A 21398-nucleotide genomic window follows, 5' to 3' on the forward strand; every position below is an offset into this window, starting at 1 on the left:
GCATACCGAAAAACCTCATATCTCTTTGATGCCAATTTAATCATAGCCCAGAGCAGCAATGACTGAAGTCATCACTATCAGTAGCTTACTGATATTTGAGAAATTAACTGTCCACTTCCATCCAGTTCCTATGGGATTGAATGGTACTTTAATTTTTGGCAGACCTCAGATAGCAGGCTGTCCATTACTGAACTATACATATGGCTCTCATTGAAGATATTAGACATTCTTTGAATGTGGACAATCCACAGTTTTCCCCATAGGGAGTGAAATGAGGAAAACAATGTATTAATCCAATTTTATTCATATTCATACTAAGATTTACAAGGCAGGTTAGAGAACATTTTGAAATAAAATTAATCATTATGACTCTAAGGAAAGCTAAGGTAATGAAGGGTAGAGTCTTGTTTTCTCTGCTTAATTTATTTTGTAGACACACACTGACTCTTCAGGAATCAGAAAGACTATATTTTTGAACACATCTAATTACTCTCCAAGTTTTCATTGAAAATTTTTGAAAAAAAAAGACAAGCATAAGGCAGTAATTCTCATTTCCCTGAGCAATAGCAGTGCTAGCAAAGTAGTGCTGGTGATTCAATTCCACAAACATTTGTAATGGGCCAAAACAGTGAGCTATATAAGGAATATTCAAAGAAACAACAAAAATGGATCTTGCCCTAGAGATAACCTTAATGCTTATATTCTACTGAGGAGATATATTTACACAGAGAAGTATAATTCATGATATGGTGAGAAAGGGGAAGAATCCATACAAGGTGTTCTAGGAACATGTGAAAAAGGAGAGAACATATTCCTCCTCAGAGGAAGTGGGGAATGGATGGAATGAGAGATAGAAGTGACTGAGATTCAGAGAAGATAGAACTTGAGTAATACAGGAGAGCTTTCCAAACTAGAGAGAAGGCTAAGAGCTAGGAACTAGCTATTGCTCTGCCAGGGACACCTTGGACAGTGCCTATTTTTCTACTTTTAAAGATAAACAGAGCTGGCAGCAGGCAAAATTGTGAAGACAAATTGTACCCTTTCCAGTTCCTTTTATCATTCTTTCTCTGATCAGTACTATTCCTCTGAGACACAGCATAATATACTAGAAAAATGAAGCAGGACTCTCAGTGAGAAGACCTGGGGTCATGTCCTGATTGCTCTCTTCTTCCAGAGCCAGCACAGTAATGCTTAGTATTGACTAAGGAAGTGTCTTGAAAAACTAAATCACTACTGATATAAATATCTTTATAATGAAAAATTGGGATCACAGATTCATAGAATGTTTAGAGGTGGGAAAAATCAGAAACTATCTAGTTCCCTTATTTTACAGCTGAGGAAACTGTGGACCAGAAAAGTTGAGCTCCTTTCCCAAGTTTTAACTCCCCTTTGCACATTTTTCACTATAGCCATGCACACCTATTTGCTATTCTGTATACATGAAATTTCATCTCTCCATTTCTGTGGCTTTACATTAGCTTTTCCCCCAATACGTGGAATGTTCTTCCTCCTCTCCACATTGTAATAGCTTTATAATTCTTTAAGACTCACCTCAATTGTCACTTCCTATATGAGGTCTTTTCTGATCCCTCCCATTTCTCAGTATTTCTCCCTCTGCCCAGCCCACCAGATGATTTAAAATGTATTTTGAGATAATATTGCATAATGTAAAAAAAGTAGGTCTAAGACTCAGGAAAACCTGAATTCAAGTCTTGCCTCTAGTACATACTGACTGTGTGACTTTGAGAATGCATTGAATTTATGTATTTTCACTTGATCTCTGTTTGTCTCAGTTTCTTCAAATGTCAAAATAGGGGTATCTACCTTGCAGGATTGTCATGAGACTCACATAAGAGAACATTTACGTAGTAAGTACTACATAAATGCTTATTCCCTTCCCTTGTCTGCTCCTATGCCCATGCTACTCATCCCAGTTAAAAGCAAATTTTCAAAAGGAAGAGACTGCTTTTTACTTTGTATCTCCCTCAGCCCCTAGAATAGCACTTTTGTACATAGCAGGCATTGGAAAAATGCTTGCTAAATTGAGGGTGTATATACATACACATTATACATACGTGCATGCTATATAATTGAGTTACTTGGGTGTGAATTCTACCAAGTATCACTTGTCTACCACACATGAAAAATTAATGACCTATTTGTTCTGAAAAATTATCCTTTGGATATACTGCAAAAGGATAGGGGGATTTCAAGGGATTTCCTTCTGAAATTGGGATTGTCTTTTAAATGAATTTTTAAAAATTAAATCATTTTCAAGACATGATACCAACTTCCTGGCAGAAAGATGATGGATGCAAGATACATAATGAAACTATTTTTTCAGACCAAGCAAATGTGTAGATTTATTTTGGGTGGCAAGCAGGGCTTGTTTGATACAAGAGAGGTTTTTTTTTTAATTATTCAGAGAAAGGACTTGTGGATCAAAGGTGGCCATGTGATAGTGTTGAAACATTTAAAAACACACAACAGAGAACAGAGGGAGATTCAGAGGGGGACATGAACAAGCAGGGCAGCTTTGAAATTAACACATTGAAGTTATTATATGCTTTAAAAAAAAGACAAGCTGTTCATAATGCTATTTATAGTAAAGATTCACAGTTTCATATGCAATCCTCTTTTTCTGTTCTTTATACAGAAATGTTCATGTTAGTTTGTTAAATACAGAATAACAGAAAATAATAGCATAAAAGTAAAGTTCTGATATAAGTTGTTGACAGAAGTGACATATCCACTATGCCACTCTGTTTTATCTTACTTTTAATAAAAACAAATATTTTTAGCTTTTATAATTCAAAATATTCAAATATAACTTCATAGTAGGTTTTTCAATACTTTTATGCATCTGTGGGGCTTATAGGATGGAATGGTATACTTGGAAGAGATGGGTTCAAATCCCACTTCGTATACTTTCAGGATAATGGCCCTAAGGAGCTAACATCCTACAGAGCAAAACAACATATACACACATAGAGTGCTAGAAAATATTTATAAATGTAAATATGTATATATATATATATAATGTAAACTATTCTCATTCTGCTTTTCTTGTTTTGTGTTATTTCTTAAATGTCTTTCCAGATATTTTATAGCCCATATATATGCTCATCTTAATAAATCAACCACCCAACATTTATTTAGAGATTAATATGTGCCAGGAACTGTGCTAAGCTTTGACGATACAAAAGGGAAAGTGAAATTAGGGCCATTAAGGAATTTACCTTCTGTGGAGGGGGAGAACAACTTGTTCATATGTAATATATCTGGAATAAAAAATGAGAATACAAGATCAGAGAGACAGAGGGAAGAGGGGAAGGGAGGAAAGAGAAAAGAAGAGAGAGGGGGAGGAAAGAGTAGAGAGACAGTGAGAGAGAGAGAGAGAGAGAGGGGGGGGGGGGCTCATTGTAGCTGGAAAAGAGAGAAAGGATTCAGGATAAAACTGGAACTAAGAGGATGAACATAGGTTGAGTAATGTTTAAAGAAGTTGTGAGATTTGAATGTGATGGAGCACTATTATGCTGTAAGTAATGAGGAAGTATATGATTTCAAAAAGATATAGAAATTTCTATGAATTGATACATTAAATAAGCAGAATCTAAAGTATGATTTATACTATAGCATCACTTTTTAAAAATGAACAATTTTGAAAATAAAACAAATGAAGAATATAAAAAGAAAAATCAGGGAAACAATTTATTTAAAAAATACTGACATATTATTGGGAACCTTATAGATATGGGGCTAATTAAAAGAGATTAGTGAAAAGCAAACAACTATGAAAGCTATAAGAACTATGATCAATATAACAACCATTCATGATTCCAAATAATCAATGATGAAATCAAATTTTTATAGGGAGAAGTGATGGGTTCAGAATGCATCATAAGATATATAAAGATTAAATATATACATATTTAGATATATATGTTTATACATATACATATTCATAGGCATTGACGTAATTTATTTTACTTAACTGTGTATATTTTTAAACTTGTTTTTCTTTTCTTTTTTTCCCAATAAAGAGGGGGCTAGGAAGGAGAGAAAATAGATTTATGTTCATTTTGGGCTTTTTTACATATGTGCAATGTTATAAGCACTTTCCAATGATATCACAGTATTATTAGTTTTACTCAGTTGTTTTGCTTTATCATAAGAAAGTTATCATAAAGTGCAATGAGATGTAAATGTGTACAATACAAAAAATGATACAATGAAACTTAAAAACACATAAAATGGAGATAATGATATACATGTAGATTTTTTTTTGTAACTACTAAAAATCCTTATTTGGGGCATTTATATTATCATTCATTCAGGAAAAAAGATAAAGAACAAAAAAATCCTGACTAATGAAAATTTAAAAACATGTTAGAAACAATGCAAAAAAGGGTAAGAAAAGGAACTAGCAATCTGAAAATTGAAATTCCTCCATTTAAACTAAAAAAGGAAATTACACCCAAGGAGGACACAATTACTACTTTTTTAGAAGGAGACAACTTTTTATTTCCTAATTTTATTATTTGAAATAAGTACAGAAGATTAGAATGGATTTAATTTCCTCTAAGCAGTTTCAAAATAGTAAGAAAAAATACAGAAAACAAATGAAATGTATTACTTGTAATAATACTTATAAATGGAACATATTCTCCTTTTAAAAGAAATAAGTTCCAGGGGGATCAAAGCCAAAATTAAACCAATAAAGCTTTAGTCCTTTAGTATTACAAAAAGTCCTTTTATCACAAAAAGATATTATTCTATTAAGATTAATAAGTTGGTTTACAGCAAGTGAATTAGAGCAAAAGGACAGTATTGATACCACATAATGTAGAATTCACAGAATTAATTCACAGTTCTCTTTAAGAGCAAGGACCACATTTTCTTCATCTTGCTATACCACAAGTAGCCCAATTGAACTATGTAGCTGATGAACAAATGTTTGTTAAACAAATGTATGAATGTTATCAATAACATACCTATTGTCTATGTCTATAGACACATCAGAACAAAGAACAGAAATCCAATCATTCAAGTCCTTCCATGTATAAGGACTATACCTTTTTGGTGGCCAAAATGCCTGAATAATTTCATGTAAATTTTCACTTTTCCTAGAGATTTTTAAATATTATATGTACCTATATCCATATAAATATATACATACAAAGTTATAGAAAACATGAATAGTTCTAGTCTTCAACAAGTATTCACAATAATTATAAATGAGTCATAATTCTCATGAGAAATTACCTTGAGTAATATGGAGAGAAGTAACTATAGTGAAAATAATAAAGTTCAATGAAAATCTTTGGTACCTAATTACCTCCCCTCTCAGAACCTCTTTCTTCCTTCTCACTTTACTCTGGCTTTCTATTATCAACAATATTCCTATTAACAGTGTAATTATTAAGAGATTATCTGATAATAAGATGTGAGAGCTTGATAATAAAATGATAGATTAATTTTAAAAGGAGGACCCAAATTAGAGATGTCAAGAAGATAATATGTACCCAATTGCTCTTGGAGGAACTTTTCTCATGAGTATCCTAAAAATGCCTGTGCTAAGGCCATTCAGTAGGCTCCAGAGGAATTTATTGACTTGAAAGTAGTTGCTTTATTTGCAAACTTATCCCTCTTTAGATCACAACTATTCTTCAGTTTATCCAGTTTCATAATGGAAGTCATCCCTGACTCCTGTATTATGCAATCTTATCAACTCTACCTCCACGCCATCATTCATATCTCATTCTTTCCATTCACATGGCTACTACTAGTTTAGATCTTCATCATATCCCATGTATACCACATGTTACCTAATTAATATCCATTCTTTCAGGTTTCTTTCTTATCCATACTCCACAAAAACTTTCAATTTGAGATTCTTGATCTAAACCTAATTTTCCCATACTGTTTTCCAATTTTCCCAGAAGTTTTTGTCAAATAGTGAGTTCTTGTCCCAAAAGCTGGGATCTTTAAGTTTATCAAACACTAGCTTGTTGAGGTCATTTATCCCTAGCCTATTCCATTGATCTATCCTTCTGTTTCTTAGTCAGTACCATATTGTTTTGATGACCACTGCTTTAAGGTACAGTTTAAGATCTTGTACTGCTAGGCCCCCATCCTTCACATTTTTTTCCATCATTTCCCTTAATATTCTTGATCTATTGTTCTTCCAGATAAACTTTTTAATAATTTTTTCTAATTCTATAAATTTTTTTGGTAGTTTGATAGGTATGGCACGGAATAAGTAGATTAATTTGGGTAAGATTGTCATTTTTATTATGTGAGCTCATTCTATCTATGAATACCAATTTAAGATTCTTAAAACAGTTATCTAGTCGTTTCACTCCCCTGCTCAAAAAGCTTCAGTGTCATTCTACTGCATCTAGGGTTAAATTCAATCTTTTCCATTGAGCATAGGTATAATTATAGCTCTATCTTTCACTCTTTCCTCTTCTTCATTTTATATATTGAATCAGTTGCTAAGTCTTGTAGTTCCCATCTTTGCATTTCACATATCCATCACCTTCTATGTAGTCATGTGGTCATCATTTTAATTTAGTGCATCATCATCATACTTCTTCTGAACTACTAAGTGAATTTTCAGGACCTGGTCCTTCATATCTCTAATTCTCCATATAGCTACAAAAGTAATCTTTCTAAAGCACAAGTCTAACCAAGACATTTTCCTGGTCAACAACATACATTGATTCACTAAATTAAACTACCAGCTACTAAGTTTGTGACTAAAGCTCTTCACTCTCTGGCCACACCTTATATTTGTGGCCATATTTCATGTTACTTAGGACTTCTATTAATCTACCAAACTGACATACTTGTTGTTCCTTGAATTTGGCACTTCATTTCCTGCCTCTAAACTTTACACAGTATATCCCCTATCTCAGTTACAATTCCCTTCTCACTTCCACCTCTTAATAGCCCAAGCTTCCTCCAAAGTTTAATTCATTTTTTATTTGAGAAGCTATTCTTGCAAACCCTATTAAAATTGTTAGTGTTCTTTTCTCCAATTTTCGTGTGTGTGTGTGTGTGTGTGTGTGTGTGTGTGTGTGTGTGTGTATACACACTATAGTAATATAGAAAATGGCAGGATGGAATTCTGGACATTTCAGACAGGATACAGGATCAAGCCTCACCCAGAAGCCTCACCCTGTATCCTGCAGGAATTCCATCCTGTCATTTTCTATATTACATTATACAGTTTTTCTTGATCAGTTGTTTCAGTTGTATCCTATTCTTTGGGTCTCTATTTGAAATTTTCTTGGCAAAGATATTGCAGTGGCTTGCATTTTCCTTTTCCAGCTCATTTTATATATGAGAAAACAGAGGCAAACAGGGTTAAGTGACTTTTTCAGGGTCACACATATAGTAAGTACCTGAAGCCATATTTGAATTCAGGAATGAATCTTTCAGATTTTAAGCCCAGTGTTCTAGTCATTGTGCTACCTATATGCCCTTATATAGGGATATAGATATTAAAATACAGCATGTTTATGTGTGTATGTGTATATATCTATAAACATATATATATGTGTGTGTATATATATGTGTGTGTATAGTGTCTCCCTTATATTATTTAAGCCTTAAGGGCAAAAAGACCTTTTTATTATGTCCCTTTATATCCATAGTCTAAGGCAATGCCTGGCACTTTTGCAAATGCTTATATAAGACTGGGTTGAATTGGAAGCCCATCACCTTCAATTTTACTTTGGTGTCTTAGGGTTTCAATTTTGTCTTATGCTTCACCTCAATCTAGAGTATGATATGTTTCAGGTACTGAAACTCTAGTTTTACATTTCAGTAGAACGTGAAAAGCAGAGTTACAGGCTAGAAAGAGCACTTTTAGGTAGACTTTGTAAGACCTTAAATATAGTTGTATTATAGTAGAAACCTTTGCAAAGCATGCACTCTAGAGAAAAAAATTAGATAAAGAGAGATCAACCATTAAAAGGTTATTATGGGGGCTGCTAGGTGGCTTGGTACATTGAGCCAGATCTGGAGACAGGAAGTACTGGGTTCAAAATTGACCTAAGACACTTCTTAGCTGTGTGACCCTGTGCAAGTCACTTAACCTCCATTGCCTAGTTCTTCCTGTTTTTCAATCTTGAAACCAATTCACAGTATTAATTCCAAGACAGAATGTAAAGGCTTTTTTTTTTTTTTTTAAAGAAAGGCTATTACAGTAGTCATAGCAAAGGTAATGAGGATTTGTCTAGTGGTATGAGTTAAGAGAGGAAATGTAGACATGAGTATTATTGAGTCAAAATTACAAAGTTGGCCAACTGATTGGATATGGATGAAACACGTCAAAATATATCTCTAAGTTGTAGAAATAATTATAATTTTGATGGTGCTTTAAGATTTCTAAAATGCTTCTTTTTCAAAAACCCCGTGAAATAGTTATTACTATTCCCATTTTGAAGAAGAGGGACTTTGAGATTCCACCTCACCCTCATCAGACTGGCAATGCTGACAAAAAAAATTAAAAATTATTTAAAGTACTGCAGGATAAAACAAAAAAAAAACATAGTGATGCACTTTCGGTGGAGCTTTGAATTGATCTAACTATTTTGGGATCAACTTCTTGATTGGGAGCTATTACTTTTAAAAATTATTAAACTTTTTATACTCTTTAACCCAGAAAAAATACTTAGTATTGAGGTTATACCACAAAGAAACTAAAAAAAAAAAAAGGAGGGAAAAGTACCTTTTTTGATTATAATATTTATAGCAGCTCTTTTGTTAAGGAAAAAATTAAGGAGTGCTTATCAATTGAAGAATGGCTGAACAAATTATGGCATATAAATATAATGGAATATTATAGTGTCATAAAAGTGATGAATGATATGGTTTCAGAAAAACCTTGGAAAGACTTTATGAACTAATGCAGATTAAAATGAGTAGAACCAAGAGAACAATTTTTACATTTTAAAGACAACCAACTTTGAAAAACTTTAAAACTCTGATCAGTGCAAAGAACAAACAAACATAATTTTAAGGGACTGAAAATGTGTTATCTATCTACTGCCTGACATAGCAGTGATGTGCTCAGGGTACAGAATGAAGTGTACATTTTTGGACATGATTAATGTGGAAATTTGCTTTGCTTGACTGTGTATTTGTTACCAGACTTTTGTTTTCATCTTTTTTCTCAATGGGGAGGAGGTTGTAAGAAAGAGAAAATACATGCTTATTAATGCAAGAAGAGGAAAGTGGAGGAAGAGAAGGAAGAAAGAGGAGGAAAAAGGAGAAGACAGAATGGGAAGAATGGGAAAGGAAAGAGAAGGGAGGAGGAGGTAGTACAGATGAAGAAAAAGGAGAAGAGAGTAGGGGAGAGGAAAGCAAAGAAGGAAAGGAGAATGAAGGGGGGAAGGGGAAAAGAAGAAAGGAAAGGAGAGGAGAAGGGAGGAGAGGAGAAGAGAACCAAAGTCTTACAATTTCAGACAATTCCACTACCACCAATGCAGCCTCTGGTTGAGAATGACCTGCCTTACTACATACAAGATTTTCTAAATAAGATTTTATTTTTAAATTTTTAAAGAAAAATTGTTTTTTAATTACATTCATTAGTAACCTGATACATTTTACACAGATTTTCCATAATAAGGAAAATATTTTTAAACTTAAATCTCAATTTATCAGAAATATTTGTTAACTAGAATATCACAGTCTTCCATCATTATGGTCAGTCTAGGGTTGGTTATAATTTATATTTCAAGTAATAATTACTGTGTCTAGTCAGATATCTATAAGGATGATATGCCATTGCAGAAAAGTATTTGATTGAGTATTATTAGAAGATGAGTGTGACATTGGGCAAGTCATTTAACTCACTGATCCTCAGTTTCCACAACTGTAAAAATGAAAGGGTGCTCTCTATGGTACCTTCAAGCTCCAAACCTCTGTGATTTCACAGTGGCATCAGAATGTTGTTGATAATGAGAAGCTAGATTTGGAAGAATGGAAGAGACAATTTTACACATGTATCAGAGTAACAGACTAGCAACTGGAGGAAAAGGACCTGGGAGAAAGGATAAAAAATAGAAAGAGAAGATTAAGAGTGGAGAATAAGGCCCAGGCTACTACCCATTGTTGTGTTCTAAAACTGGGCCAATAGATTTTCTAAAACTTTGAAAAAAAACAGCACAATAGAACAGAATTTCAGTCAAATTGATATTTCATTTCATTTTATTCTTTGATTTATATGCACACTTTGTAACAAAGCAAGGAAATCTTGTCTTCTGACACAAGAAATAACTTCCAGAAAATCCTATGTCCAGCCAAGCATGACACAGATAAGCTTTAACTCAAAATAATAGGGCCAAGATAGCCTGAGGGATTTTCCAAATATTTTGAGCAATGCTTTACTAATGGTTAAGGAGTTGTTTCTGAAAGTTTATGCTTCAAACTTTTTCAAATACACTCACTACTAACAGAAGAAATATGTGGATTTTCATAATGTTATATAAATACTATTATTAGAACCATACATCTCCATCAAATGACATTCTACTGAAAATTTTCTTTAAAAAAAAAGAGAGCTTCTGTGAATATATTACTATTTAAACTAATTTTCCTTCCCGTGTAAAATGTCTACATAGCATCAATTTATCAGAAGGAAACTAGGCATGTAAAGTAACCCTGACACAGACATTAAGATAGGTGCATGACAGCAGGAAGTTTGTAAGGTGGGGCTTTCAATTTATATTAAGTCAGACTATATCCGTAGTTGAATTTCCATAGACATTTTAAGAAAAATATATTTTTTAATTTGGCATTAATGCAGCAAGCCATTAGGACAGGCAGAAAATGCTACACGGTCTTATATATAGTCAAGAAGCCACATAACAGAAGGAGCACTTTTTTTCACTTTGCTTTATAGATTATATTGAAATTGCATTAAATCGAGAAAAACTAAAAGAAAAAAAAAAGGTTCTCAATATTAAATGCTCTATCCAGTCAAAATGGAGAACCTAATCAAGGATTTTTGCCCCCTCCCCCAGTTTCCCGGTTCTCCCTTTTCACTCCCCCACTGACTGTGCCAATTCCTCTCCAGCTGTGTTTGCAGAACATAGGTGCACCGGGCCACTCACCTGTCGTCGTTCTGCCACCCTTGGTCCCCTAGCAGCAAATCCCGAAACCTGTATCTTGGGGGCAGAGGTGGCACCTCGCTCTCCAAGTCAACCATTCTTCCCCAGCCAAAGGGAAAAAAATAGAATTAAAAAAAAAAAAAAAAAAAAAGAGGGGAGAGGGAGAGAAATAAAATGAAGAGATCTAAGAAGAGAGGATGAAAGGTGGAGAGGGGGGAAATAGCCACCAGCCAGAAGGCTAGACAGAGAGACAGCGGGGCAGGTTCCTAGAAACCGAGGGTGTGATGGGGGTGATGCAAAAGTGGGACTCTGGAGAAAAGCAGCCAATCCTCCTAGCAGCCCCTGGGCTCCGGCGTGGCACAGCCTCAGGCAAAGAAGACCAGGGGCGAGGCGAGAGTACGAAAGTTACTTCTGCAAGGAAAGCATGCAGCAGAGGGAAGATGAAGAAAGGGTCTTTGGGGAAAGGTAGGGGCGGGGCTAGGAGGGGGAAGCACCGGGGAGCAGCAGGTGAGTTCCCCCTCCACTCCTAGCCTGGGGCTCCCAGAAGCAATTCCCTCTGGGTTGGCCCGGGCCAAGCTTTAGGCTCGGCTCAATGCAGCGCAGCTGGGAGAGGAGACTGGCTGAGGAGGGGGAGCTATATTTTTTTTAGCCTCAGATACGCCGCCAAGCCCTAGCTCCCCTCAAATGTCATTTGGAGCTGCCGCTGGAGCCCCCACCAATGAAATTATTTCTCATTAGCATAAATCAGTGACGACACTGGAGGCTTCTCTAGGATAGCCAATAGATGGAAGCTCATTAACGGATTCCCGGGCACAAGGGAGGGGTGGGAAGCAGACCGCCCACGCAACTAGATTGCTGGGCCTGGGGTCTTTTTCTGTCCTTCTGGGTACCTCCCTTTATTTCCTTCACTCCGAGGTAGGCGGTAGGAAAATCGCTTTCCCTGCTTGAGGGAATCCCCTTTTATCCCAACGGGATTCCCTGTTTTCCTTCCCCAAATTCAAGAGGCTGAGAGGAGTTTCCTTCCTTCCTAGAAATAGAGTATGTACCTTTTACCCATATTGGAACAATCCAAAACCAATAGAGTGTTCTTGTGAGGATTAAATGGCATAATTAAAATAAAAGTGACAACAAATATTGAGGGAGATAAGCCTCCTCTACTATGGTAAAGTTGTGTGACAATAATTTCTATTTTTTTAAATTGTTTATCTTTATTTGTTCCTTTGAGTCTCATCAACAACTCTCTAACGTAAATAAACTATGGGGGAGGGATATATATACATATATATGCATATATACATATATATATATATTTTATAAATAGGAAAACTGAGTTTCAGGGACATTAAATGATTTGCCCTTGAACACATTAGTAGAGTCATATGATTTCTTGACTTGTGGATCCAACCTTCTATTCACTGCACAATCCTGGCTCTCAGCTTATATTGACTTGCCCTGGTCTGCAGTATTTCTTCTCTGAGCCAGTCAAATAATGTGGGGAATTTGGGGATATAGAATTTTATTGAACAATTCCAAAGTACCTATTATAAACAATGTACTGTTTTAGGTGCTTGAAACACAAACACATGCATACACACCGTTCTTTGAATCATAGATTTGTGTAAGGGAGTTTTAGAGACATTTTAATCCAACTCTCTTATTTATAATGGAGGAAACTAAGGTCCAGGGAGTTTAAATGATATCCTTAAAGTCAAACAGTAAGAAAGCTTCAGAGGCCAGATTTGAATGTATCCTTTCAAGATTAACTGTTTTCTCCTCTTGGTCAGGTTTCTGTTCTCAAAATTACATTTACTTGAATAATAGTAGCTAACACTAGAATGTATTGGATATGATCTGATCCATCCTAAATTTGTCTTTCATATTGTTCTCTAAAATATCTAGTTTGGGATATATATATCCTATACAAGGATAGGGATTAGACCTGTGATTTCATGGATAAAGGGAATTCTCAATTAAGGAAATTCCTCATACAAATAAAGGTTGGCACCTTCTCAGCAAAATATAATCTTAGAAGCCTGCTTGGACTATTGAGAAATAAAGTGGCTTGCCATTCTTCACATAGGCATTGTGTGTCAGAGATGGATCTTGAACCTAGGTCCTCCTAGTTTTAAGACCAGCTTTCCATTTTTATGTTTTGTGGCCTCTCTCAAAACTTGAAGTGAGAGGGATAACAATCACCCACTTCATTACTCTTCTCTGGTGGGACCGGAGAAAGACAGCTATATTCACACTCAACTCATTTGTTCACAACAATGGATTGCACTCTGAGGGTATGCAGTGATATTTAAAAATTTTTTTAAATGTACTTTAAACAATAATTAAAGTCTGGTTGCTGGGTAAAAGGAAGTGTTATACTATTAGTGGTGCAGGGACAACATTGACTTACCACTGTCAGATTAGACAGTCATACTTCTTTGTAAATGTGATGGCCCACCCATTTTGACCATTTGTATCGAGTTTTTAATTCAAAGGTAAAGCTAGCAGGGAGCTGAATCCTTGACCCTACCTTAGAAGGCACCTCTCTGGAGGATTTTTTAAAGGCCTGATTTGTAACAAAACCTGTCTTACATTCTGAGCATTTCCAGCAACATGAATAGAATCAGTTGTATTTTAGCAACAGTGAAAAGAGAAAGCAATAGAGAACAAGGAAAAAGGCAGAACATCAGATTCAACACAGGGATTAAATCTCCAAAGGACAGATAAGGAACAAAGAGAAAAGATGGATGGGAGATTTGTGAAGGTGTTCCTACAATTGATCTAATTTCACCAAGATCCCTGATGGTTCTGTCAGCAATAAAGCCTACCAGCAGCATGCACAGTATGAGCATATCACACAAAGGAACCTGTCTATCTAGAAACATATGTAAAATATGAGTTATAGTAATAGTAGTTTAATTAATAATAATAAATAAATAAAATTTCTCTTTTTCCTTCCTGTTCATTTTCTTGATATAGTTTCCCCTCAATTCACATAATTTTTGGTTTTATTGTCAGTGCTTACCATGATGTTCTGTATCCATTCCTCTGCTACTCGATCTTCTGCACTGTCACTTGGGAAATTTAATGACTTGTTTATCAGGATTTAGAACTTAAGGAAGAATCATTTAGCATCTGTGCCATACGTTATGCCTGTCCTCTCTCCACAACCCTAGAATCACTGGTCCACACTTAAAATTAGCTTATTCAGAAAGTTAACCTCTCAGACCTAATGATCTCTGTGCTTAATCATAAATATGTGACTGTCAAAATGCTCCAAATCCTGTCCCCATGATAAGCTACCAGACATCCTCTTTTCTGTCTTCATGATGATATGGTTCCCTACATCCCAAATCTAGATTGTAAGCTCTTTGAGAAAGCAATCAATATTTTATAGAGCTTTGTATGCTATATATCATCCTACATTCATCTAATATATTGTCTTCCCCAAATGAAATACTAAAAAAAACTTATGTGAATGTCTTATTCTAAAGTCCTTCCTCCCTACTCAGTCTTTACAATATATAGGAAAATCCCTAGTAAAAGACTGATGCAGAGATTTAAAAATGTGTGCTTTCAACAACTGGAATAGCTGTTGTGTGTTTATGAATAGCTCATCTAAGTAATGAAAGAAAAGAATAAATATCTTATGGCCTTTTATAAATATGGCCTCTGATACTTAATCATTTCCCAAGAGCTGAGCACAGCTACTACCACATAGTAGGTGTTAAATAAATGCCTCAACTTATCTGGGGGAAAGCTATTGAGATTTAAGAGTCTACATTTTGAGTATAGCTGAGTGAATGGAGTAGAAAGGAAGAGGAGTTGGGAAGACATGATCTAAAAAGCATGTAGTTAGGGATAGTCCTCTATTTAGAGAAATCAAAAATAACAAGTATCTACATTCATCTTTATAGACACAATCTCATTTGATACTCACAAGAGCTCTGTGAGGAAGGTGCTATTATCATCCTCATTTTACAAGTGAGAAAACTGAATCTTGGAAAGGTTTTGTGACTTAGTAAGGATCACTCAGTAAGGGTACAAACTGGAATTTTAATTCTGGTCTTTTTAATACCAAGGCCAATGATCTAACCAATATATTATGCAATCTTTCCCTCACCTTCTATGATCTAAGAGACTATTCCAAGTCCAAATAAGCTCAAATAAAAAGCTATTGGATCATGTCATGTAAAAAGTAAGCAATAATTATTCATAAAATTGATTTAAAGATTTTTATATTGTCTGAGTACACCTAGAAGACAGTGAAAACTTATGGGAAGTCAATAAGAGACTAGATAAAAATCTGAGACTCCTCTTTTGAACCCTTTTGTGATCCTTGTGATTTCTTGCTGAAAAATATTGTGGCCTTATTGAAGAGCTTTAGGTTCCTAGTGGGCCAGCATTTAAAAGGTTAACACCCTCCCCCTTTGGCCAGGAATGCACCTCCCTGGTATAGCCAAGGCCAAAACCTTAGCAGGGGCAATTCAACCCTGAGAAAAATATTCCCCGACTTGGCTTTCTGATAAAAACCCAGTCAAAATTCAGTCTTGGCCTTGGTCTGTTCTGAAGCCAATGAGACCTTTTGTGTTTTGATATGACATAATTTATAACTTCTGCGCATCTGCAAAGTTTTGGGGGTGTTCTTTTGTGTGAAATGAGTCTTGAAATATATATAATAAACTCCATGCTCCTGGAGACAGAGAAGCATGAGCTAAAAGATGTTCAGTGCCCTTTATTTCCTTATCAACTAAACTGTCCTTATCAGATTATCAGAGATGATAAATGGATCTCAAGAAAAACTAAAGGATTCCTATGTCAGGCAAGCTACAGAAGGCAAGAACCTAGGCTGAGCTAGATCTCTCATGTAAGCTATTAACACAAGTCAGCTAGTACAGCAGTAAGATTAGCTAAAAAATAACTTAACCAGGAGAAGCCAAATTTATTTACTGGTGTCAGTGCCAGAAGATCTGACTAATGAAGGCTAAGGTAATCAGAGCAACAGATCTAGAGGACAGATCTGAATGCAGACAAATTGGAAAGAGCAAGTCAAATCAGTAATGAAAGATGACCAAGCAGAGACTGCCAAACCTAATAGGTCATATCATAAAGATACTGCTTTTTGATATAGTGCTCCACATTTACAGAGTGATAATCATAGGGAGCATAGACTTCACAATCAAAGAGATCTTAGATGCTATATAGAAGCCATATCTTTTCATTTTGTATTTGAAGAGACTTGGGACCAGAGAACTTGTTATTTACTTAGGATCACATAGAAAATAAATACAAGAGTAAGAATTTGGACCAAAGTTCTCTGACTATAAATCCAGCACTCTTTCCATTGTGCTGTGTCTCCTCTAACTTTACTTACAATAAACCTCTGAGATAAAAAAATACAAATGTCAATGTCCTCAATCTCTGGGTCAGTGGTGCTAACTTCAGGCCAGTAATCTGTATACAGGGATCCTGTGGGCTACTTTATTGTTATTAAATGTAATGTTATCAAAGTTTTACTTTGTTATTGGTTTGGGCATCCCTTAAAAGTGTCCGATGTGATCTCTGGGCTGCCTGTTTGACAACTTTGTTCTAGATCAGGGGTCAACAATGTATGGCTTTCAAGCCATATCTGGCTCTTTTGAGGGCCAGATATGGCTCTTTCTGCAGGAGCCATAAAGTCAATTTTTTTTTCAGGTGCTGTTACAGGAGTGTGCACTGTTATAGGAGCACACACTGTGAGCACTGTACGGCTCTCACAAAATTATATTTTAAAAAATGTGGCATTTATGGCTCGCATGGCCAAAAAGGTTGCCGACCCCTGTTCTAAATGAACAAGCAGAGGTTCAGAAGACTGAAGTGACTCATTTATCTTTTTTTATTATTATTATTTTTAAACCCTTAACTTCTGTGTATTGGCTCCTAAGTGGAAGAGTGGTAGGGGTAGGCAATAGGGGTCAAGTGACTTGCCCAGGGTCACACAGCTGGGAAGTGTCTGAGGCCAGATTTGAACCTAGGACCTCCCATCTCTAGGCCTGACTCTCAATCCACTGAGCTACCCAGCTGCCCCGACTCATTTATCTTTAATTACATAGCCATTAAATATCACATTCAACAATGACGACCTGTTTTCCACCTCCATGTCCAATGTTCCTTCTCCCCCAGCACTGAATATCTGTTTAGAAAGGAAATTCTGAGACTTAAGGTATTCTGAGTCAAAATCATAGTGAAACTAAATAAAACTGGCAGTGAGTACTTGTTGAAATGATTTGTCTTAGTCCGCTTTTGATACTTCTTCAGTTTCTTTAAGGGTACACCCTTAAGACACTGAGATAGGCAGACACAATAATTCTCAAACATACATATCTTTACCAAGGCACATATACAAATATGTAAAAATGTACATATCCTTATGTTATGTGTATTATTACTATGTGGTTGTATATATATAAACATGTTTTGTGTATATGCACCGAATGTTTTCCCTTAAGTAGTACAGATAATCTATCTATGCCTTCTCACCCTATATGATTCTTTTCTTTGCCTTCCTATGTATGGCATTCTCTATAATCTACCACATGTACTAAAGGCTCTTCTTCTGATGTTTATATACTTTGTGACCATCACTGCAGTATGCAAGCAGTCTGTTGCCTGTAAGATTTTCACTTCCTTTTCTGATGATACATTTCATAGTTGAAGTCTTTTACAACATTTCTTGCACAGACATCATTATTGGGAATATGCTGCATTCTATTTACACCTCCCATATGTCTCTCCATTGACCAGAAATCACCTCCTAGTCGCAATTCTTCAGATATTGGAGTGTTCCATTATTCTAAGACATATATCATCACCTTTGAAATAGTGTAAAAAGATAGGCTTTTGCTTTAGGGAACAATATTATAGATCATTACACTCTCTAGTGATTCCCAGTTTTAGCATAATATTGTGAGATTTCCGAACTGTTCCAAGGAACATAAAAAAAATTCAATCCAAAAAGCATTAATGAAATGCCTGGTCTGATGAGATTAAGGAACTAAACATTTGCTAAGTACCATCTAAGACACTGTAGATGAACTGACAAAAGCAAAACAATCCCTGCCTTCAAGAAGCTCATATTCAAATGGGGAAAATACACATTTAGGTACATACATAGCACATATACAGCTAAATAGAAAATTACATATTAAGCATATATAAGGTAACCTGATGAGGAAGATACTATTATTACCGTGTAAGTTAATACTAACATAATCCCTCACCCTCTGGTTGCTTATTAAAGAGGCCAAATCAGTGTTAGGAAGGATATTGTGTGAGAACTGTTGCAGATACAAAGAAAAACTTAAAAAAAAAAAGGAAAGGAAAGGAAATTTGTCCTTGCTCTCAAGGAATTTACATTCTACTTATTGTCTATTAAATGAGATCTATGCTCATTCTAAAAAGTTTAACCTAACAATCCACCTAGGAAAAATACAAGGGTAAAAGAATAATGAGGTATCACTGTATACCTATCAGATGGACTAATATGACAGAAAAAGAAAATGATTAATATTGGGGGATGTGGAAAATTGGGATACCAGCATACTGATGGTGCAGTTGTGAACTGATCTAACCATTCTGGAGAGCAACTCAAAACTATGCTCAAAGGGCTATAAAACTGTGAATATCCTTTGATCCAGTAATATCACTACTAGGTCTGTATCTAAAAGAGACTGAAAAAAAGAGGGAAAGACCTACTTGTACAAATATATATAGCAACTCTCTATGTGATGGCAAAAAAATAGAAATTGAGAGGATGTCCATCAACTGGGGAGGCTTCTAGCTTATCCCAATTACAAATAATATTTGATGATAGTATTTGGTAGATGCTTTGTATCATCTTGAGAAAAAAAATCCATTCATACCTATGCTTTCCAGTGTTTTTAATAGTAATGAGTGTTTTATTTCGTCAAAGATTTTTCTGCATCTATTGACATAATTATATGGTTGTTATTACTTTTGTTATTAATATAACCAATTATATTGATAGTTTTACTTAATGTTAAACCATTCCTGCATTCCTGATATAAATCTTGTTTGGTCACCATGTATAATCTTTGTGATATATTGTTGTAATCTCCTAGCTAGTATTTTATTCACAATGTTTGCATCTATATTCATTAATGAAATTGACCTATAATTTTATTTCCTTGTTTTTCCTTTTTAGGGTTTAAGAATCATCACTACATTTGTTTCATAAAAGGAGTTTGGCAAAAATTCTTTATTTAATATTAGAATTAGTATCTTTGAAAGTTTGGTAGAATTTACTTGTAAATCCATGTGCTTCTGATACTTTTTCCTTAGGAAGTTCATTTATGACTTGTTCAATTTCTTTTTTTTTAAATAGGCTTATTTAGATATACTGCCTTCTCTGATATTCTAGGCAGTTTATTTTTTAACATTCTTCCACTTATCTTATATTGTTAAATTTGTTTGAATATCATTGAGCAAAACAAGTCCTAATAATTTTTTCAATTTTGTCTTCACTGGTGGTATATTCACCTTTTTCATCCTTAAGGCTAGTGACTTGTTTTCTATCTCTCTTTTTTTATGATATTAACTAATGGTTTATTTCTTTTGCTGAGTTTTTTTCATAAAACCAACTCGTAGATTCATTTATTAATTCAATGAATTTTTTGCATTCAATTTTATTGTTCTAGTGTTTAATTTTTATGATTTCTAATTTGGCTTTTAGTTGGGGAATTAAAATTTGTTCTTTTCAAATTTTTAAAATTGCATTCCCAATTCATTTATCTTTTCTTTCTCTGTTTTATTAATATAAGAATTCAGAGATATACATTTCCCTCTAATTACTGCTTTTATTGTATCCCATAAGTTTTGATATGTTGTCTCATTATTCTTTTCTTTAATGATATTATGTATCGTTTCTAAGATTTGTTCTTTAACCCAATCATTCCTTAAGTTATTCTCCAATTAATTTTTGCCTCCTGGGCAGTCCTTAGAAAAGCATCTGTTGTGATTGGGCACAGGAAGTGATGCAAAAAAGGCTCCTTTGATAAAGAGACCTCAGTGAGCTGGGCCAGCTCTTCTGGTTCTGGAACGGGGCCAGAAGGAGCTCTTCTGGTTCATGCCTGGACTTGGAGGAGGTCTGGAGCTGGTGAGACTATTGCACCTGGTGAGTGTTAAGACTGAATCTTCCTGAACTTTTCTTAAGGAATTTCCTTTTAATAGAGACTCTGTGGCTAAAGCTTTTACTTTGTTCCCCTTTGAGGCCCTTTGGGCCTCTGGCTTTCCAGCCTTAGGATCAAGGCTGGATTTCCCTCAGCTGAGGGTTAATTAGATCTACCTGGATTGAACTAGGGGATCAGAGCAAATTACCTATAAGTGTTAAATTGTGTTGTTATTCCTGTTAGCTCCCAGAGGAGCATAGGGCCGCAACCATCTCACACCAACGACTCTGTTCTGGGCAACTTCCCCCAGCTGGGCCCATGTCATTCCAACGTCTTTTGTTTCGTTTTCAGCAGATCTTCGCCAGGTCTGTTTTGGCCTTCCAACTTTCCTCCTCCCTGCTGGATTCCAGCTTAGTGCTTGTCTGACAACGTTGTCCTCCAGTTTTCATAGTGTATGTCCTATCCATCTCCACTTTCGTTTCTTTACGTCCTGACTGATGGGATACTGAATTGTTCTTTCCCAGAGTCTGGAATTGGAAATCTTTTCTGGCCATCTGATGTTCAAGATGTGACGTAGGCATCTGTTAACAAAGACCTGGAGTTTATTGGTGTTAGCGCTCATCACTCTCCAGCTTTCTGATCCATATAGGAGGACCGCCTTTATGTTGGTGTTGAAGATTCGGAGCTTAGTGACGAGGGACAGTGCTCTGGAGGTCCAGACAGACCGCAAGGTGTTAAATGCATGTCTGGCTTTGTTGATTCAGCTTCTGATGTCCTCATCTGCCCCGCCGTCCTTACTGACTATGCTACCCAAATAGATGAAGTGGTCCGTCTCCTTGATGTTTTCTCCCTGTAGTTGGATTGGCAGGTCCTTTCTGCTGTTGACTGTGATCACCTCAGTCTTCTTCTTCTTGAACTCTGCCAAGCCCGGCTGAAAAAGGAGGAGGGTTGGGCGTGGGGCTAGCAACCTCACCCCGTAAAAAATCTCACTTGCTACAGAAACGGCAACCTCATTAAATAAGTGTTAGATTACTTATCCTATTTCATCCTCTCTCTTATTTCCTTATTTCTACTTCCTCTTCTCATTTGTAAACAAATTTCCATAAAAGGCAGT

General features: G+C 35.5%; 1 protein-coding gene across 1 annotated transcript in view; it reads right to left on the reverse strand.

Annotated features, from left to right (window-relative positions):
- KCNT2 (potassium sodium-activated channel subfamily T member 2) overlaps positions 1 to 11221 on the reverse strand; it is a 549106-nt gene extending 537885 nt beyond the window's left edge. The window contains exon 1 of the mRNA XM_044674907.1: positions 11127 to 11221. Coding sequence (XP_044530842.1) covers positions 11127 to 11221 — 95 coding nt within the window. The remainder of the gene's footprint in view (positions 1 to 11126) is intronic.
- Positions 11222 to 21398: the final 10177 nt, after the last annotated feature.

Source organism: Gracilinanus agilis, chromosome 4 (genome assembly GCF_016433145.1).
Source record: "Gracilinanus agilis isolate LMUSP501 chromosome 4, AgileGrace, whole genome shotgun sequence".
NCBI lineage: Eukaryota > Metazoa > Chordata > Mammalia > Didelphimorphia > Didelphidae > Gracilinanus > Gracilinanus agilis.